This window comes from Lolium rigidum, chromosome 1 (assembly GCF_022539505.1).
Source record: "Lolium rigidum isolate FL_2022 chromosome 1, APGP_CSIRO_Lrig_0.1, whole genome shotgun sequence".
NCBI lineage: Eukaryota > Viridiplantae > Streptophyta > Magnoliopsida > Poales > Poaceae > Lolium > Lolium rigidum.
Window position 1 is genome coordinate 8,399,719 of NC_061508.1, and position 4,258 is coordinate 8,403,976.

A 4,258-nucleotide genomic window follows, 5' to 3' on the forward strand; every position below is an offset into this window, starting at 1 on the left:
GAAGGGAGCGAGTCAATTGCATGCGCGTGAGCTGACCAGAGGAAAGGCGCGCGAAAGAGGCGACCGATCTTTTGCCTCAGATTGGTCGGCTGATTTCAAGTATTTTCCATACTGAAAAGAACGAACTAAGTGGATAATAGCCGCAGCTTAAGCACAAGGACGAATACAAGTATTTTCGCAAAAAAAAGGACGAATACAAGTATAACTAAACAACTGCTTCTCTCTAAAAAAAACTGCTAGCAATAAATAGTATGGTTCAAGCAAACATTAATCAACCATTGTGCACGACAGCAGCACCAAGATCTAAACACCGCAGGGAGTGGTAGTGGAAACGAGAATCAGTTGATGTGCAACTCAGCGCCAGGATGATGCTTTTCCAACGCGATCTTTAACGAAGACTTGGCAGCGGCAACATGGTCTTCCTCTTCACCGTAGATACATAGCTCGATTTCTCTGAGGCGAGCAGGCAATTGCTTGATGCCATCCAATAGGCCCTCTGCTGACCCAACATGCTCATAACTAATCAGCTCGAACTGTAGTTCAAGCTTCTCGAGCCTGGGCATGGCACCCGCTTCGAAGGTCAACGACGGGTCGGGACAATCGAGCTTAAGATGTTTGAGAGCTCGGAATGCCACACCGTTGCCGGGGATGTGAACCCTTTGTTCTGGAGATTCTTTTACCTGCAACCAGAGGTAGACAAGGGATGGCAGCCCTGCAAGAATAGCAACACCATCACCATTAAACCCTTCCCCTCTGACTGCAAAACCCAAGCTTTGGAGGTCACAGAGATGAGCAGACCACTTGGGGATCGCTGAAAACACACAGCCCCACAACTGCATCTCTCTTAGATGGATAGGTGGAGGGGAAAATGTGCTCCAACCATCCAAAGGCTCACCACCAGCACGAAGCATCCAAAGGATCTTGAGGCTGCCGCAGATCCTTTCAAGAGAACAGCGCAAGACATCCATACGTCTCGCCCCTTCCACCAAGTCCTTTCCTGTCCAACGGAACACAAATTTTCTCAGGTTGGTCAGCTCACCTAGGCCCTCGACATTCTGTACCGAGTTCCTGTGCAAATTGAAAGTCCATACAGATCGTAGAGATCTCAATCTGCAAATCCCGTCAGGAAAAACTGTATTTGGGAAGACAATGAGATGTGACAACCGAGGCAAACTAGCCATATCGGATGGAAGCTTCAGAACGGATGCTCTTAGATCAAATGTCTCTAACTGCCGTAGCTTACCAATGTGGCTAGGTAGTTTGAGCATCACACCGGTGGAACTGCAGAACACCTTAAAATATCTTAATTGAGACAACCCAGACACACAAGTCAGATCTAGCACTTTATTTCCATCAATATCCAGATGTAGAACTCGGACACTTTTCAGCACCATTGTTGATGGGCAAGAGAACCCTCCAAAAACAACTACTGATCGGACTTTTGATAATGCCCCATTCACCATTGCCGGTGTCACTCTGCACTCCTCGCCATGACATTGGAGTGAAACTCTCCGGATATTTCTGTGCACCGCTAACAAAACTTTTGTATCATTAAGAATAGCAATAAAATTATCCTCTTCAATCTTGGATCTAATGACATCTAGCATTATGTCATGTAGTCTGCAGGACAGCACCTCGCAGTTGTACTCAGTTCTCACAGGTTGGATCATGCTTCTATTAATAAGCTCATTGAAGTAGCTTATAGCAACATCCTCTGCATCTTGCCGTGGGGTTGTACACACAAAGCCTTCAGCTATCCATTGCCTCAACAAATCATCTCTGTTTATAATGTTGTCCTCTGGATACATGCCAAGGTAGAGCAGGCATGTCTTAAGATGGCTTGGAAGGTTCCTATAGCTAAGCTCCAAAATTTGCCTCATCTGTTCAAGAGTAGGATTTCCTTCAAACATGGATCCCAAATAATTCATTACAAACTCAAATGTTTGCTTTGGTTTATCAGCTAGAAGGCTTGATATACTAATAACAGCTAGTGGTACACCACCACATTTTTTCAGAATATCTGTTGAAACCTTTTCTAATTCAGCAGGGCAAGGTTCTCCTAAACCAAATACTCTGCTAAGAAACAGTCTTCTTGAATCTTGGTCATTAAGAGATTTCATCTTGTAAACACATTCTCTGCCTTTAGAGCAACAAGCATCAGCAACAGAGTAAATCCTTGTAGTTGTTAGCACTCTACTGCCATGATTATTTCCCGGAAAAGCATATTTAATAATTTCCCATGCTGAGGTATCCCATATGTCATCAATTATAATGAAGTACCTGCAAATTTTACATCAGATTGAGAACACATAGCGCTCAGTTAATAGTGCGATATTGTAAAAAGTAAAGTAAAACGGTAAATATTGGCATATTGTCATTGGAGAGACGAAATATTTGTCAGCTTAGGCTTAACGTCTAACGAACGTAGGTCTGGAAATATTTTAGGTCTAGCGGGACTTTTTTCTTAGTTTTATTTTTTATTTTTTAGCTGGGTGCATCCGTATTACCATTAGGGTAGTGCGTAGTTGCAGAGACCGGGTGTAATTGTTATCTTCTTGATATTAATATATTCTTTTTATCGAAAAAAGGCTTAACATCTAACGAACTTAGCCTCTGTATTGAGAGTGAGATATCAAATTAATGTTTACAGTAGTACCAATGAGTTTGGCATGTTTCAAGGCGATTTGAGCTATAAGCAGAATTAGATCAGCCAATACAAAACTTCTTTCATTATACAAAATGTTTCTAGAATAAAAAAACTTTAGTGCGGGTGAATGACAATATTAGTTGCTAATATTTAGTAACAACATCACAGAGTTTAAAATTGCTATGATAGAATACACAGAATATGTAGAATTACCTCTTATTTAATAAATATTCTCGGATATTTCTGATCACATCATCCAAGTTGCAACTTTGGGACAATTGTTGTCCATTAAGCTTCCATAATAAGCTCCGAAGAAGCCTTGGTACATCAGGCTTTAGAGATACTGATACAAATGCATGACAATTAAATTGCCCTTGGATCTTGCGGAGCACATGACTCCCAAGTGTGGTCTTTCCTAGACCTCCAAATCCCACTATAGAAACCACCTTCAGCTCTCTATCTTGATCCATCAACAACTCAACAAGCTCATCTCTGGGGCCATCAATGCCCACAAGACCAGTCGGTTCCGCAAAAATGGCGAGTGCTCGTGGATCAACACGGACAATACTGGACACGGGAGGGATGTACTCATCAAGCTTGTACCTCATGCGCCGCTCATGCACTTCAAGTATACGAGCCTCAATCCCCTCGATCTTATTGGCGATCTGATGGCGCATCTTGAGCTTCTTAAGGCGTTCGGCAGTCTTCTTGAGAAACCCAGTGGTTGCACCTTTTTCTTCAAGGTCATGCATGAAGTCATCGATGCAGTCTTCAATATCATACGACATCTCCCTCACTTGGTCCCTCCAAGCTTTGGCCTGACCATTAAGCTCCTCCATCTCTGCGAGGCTCACAAGAAGACCATTCATACTAGTGAACTCGTCATGAAGGGACAGTACCTTATTCCTCACGCCTTTCAGCTTGTGGTACTCATCTCCCAGCAACATGGTGAGCTTCTTAAGAAGTGAGTTCATCACACCTGTGGAAACACTCGCCGCTATGGTTGACAGGGCCATCTCTTCCCCTTCACTCAGTGGTGCCCTCTTGATTTCAGCTCTTATGATATCCTCATACTTGCGTCCCTAATGCTTTCGGGATGCACTTGATGTCTTTATGGTCTATGTCTAGCTTCAAGTTAATAAATTTCTGGTTTTAGAAGCGACGATGAAATCACCGTTGTCTATAGGTTTTCTATCTTTCATAATGAGTGGTTGATCAGTCCACTAGAAATCCATTTAATTAAGCATTCTCGAGACTAGCAAAAACAATTGCTATTTAATCCGCCAGCCAACGATTCAAGTGGCGCAAAACAACATATGTGTTCAGAAAAAAACGAACAAAAGGGTGGTTGGCATGGATGAGCTTGCCAACCTGACAAGGACTAACTAAAGAGTGATTGATTGACTTCAGGAGTATACAATGCCATGGTTTGGAATATATTGTCTCATTTAAAGTAGTTTAGTGTCTTTGAGCTCAAATGTCGATGTCTTAGGAAGTTTCCTTTGCATTTCGTAGAACTTCTTAATATTCAGACGATGATGCAAAGGAAGCAGAAGCGGAGCCAAGGGCCGAGCCAAGATTATTTACCATTTGGTCATTAGTATGATCATA

The 4,258-nt window shown here is 42.5% G+C and overlaps 1 protein-coding gene across 1 annotated transcript; it reads right to left on the minus strand.

The window, feature by feature from the left end:
- Positions 1–338: 338 nt before the first annotated feature.
- On the minus strand, positions 339–3,663 carry LOC124703672 (disease resistance protein RGA5-like). Its single transcript, XM_047235897.1, has 2 exons — positions 2,861–3,663; positions 339–2,280 (listed from the first exon to the last, which is right to left on the minus strand). The coding sequence occupies exons 1-2, from the start codon at positions 3,661–3,663 to the stop codon at positions 339–341; spliced, it is 2,745 nt and encodes a 914-aa protein (XP_047091853.1).
- Positions 3,664–4,258: the final 595 nt, after the last annotated feature.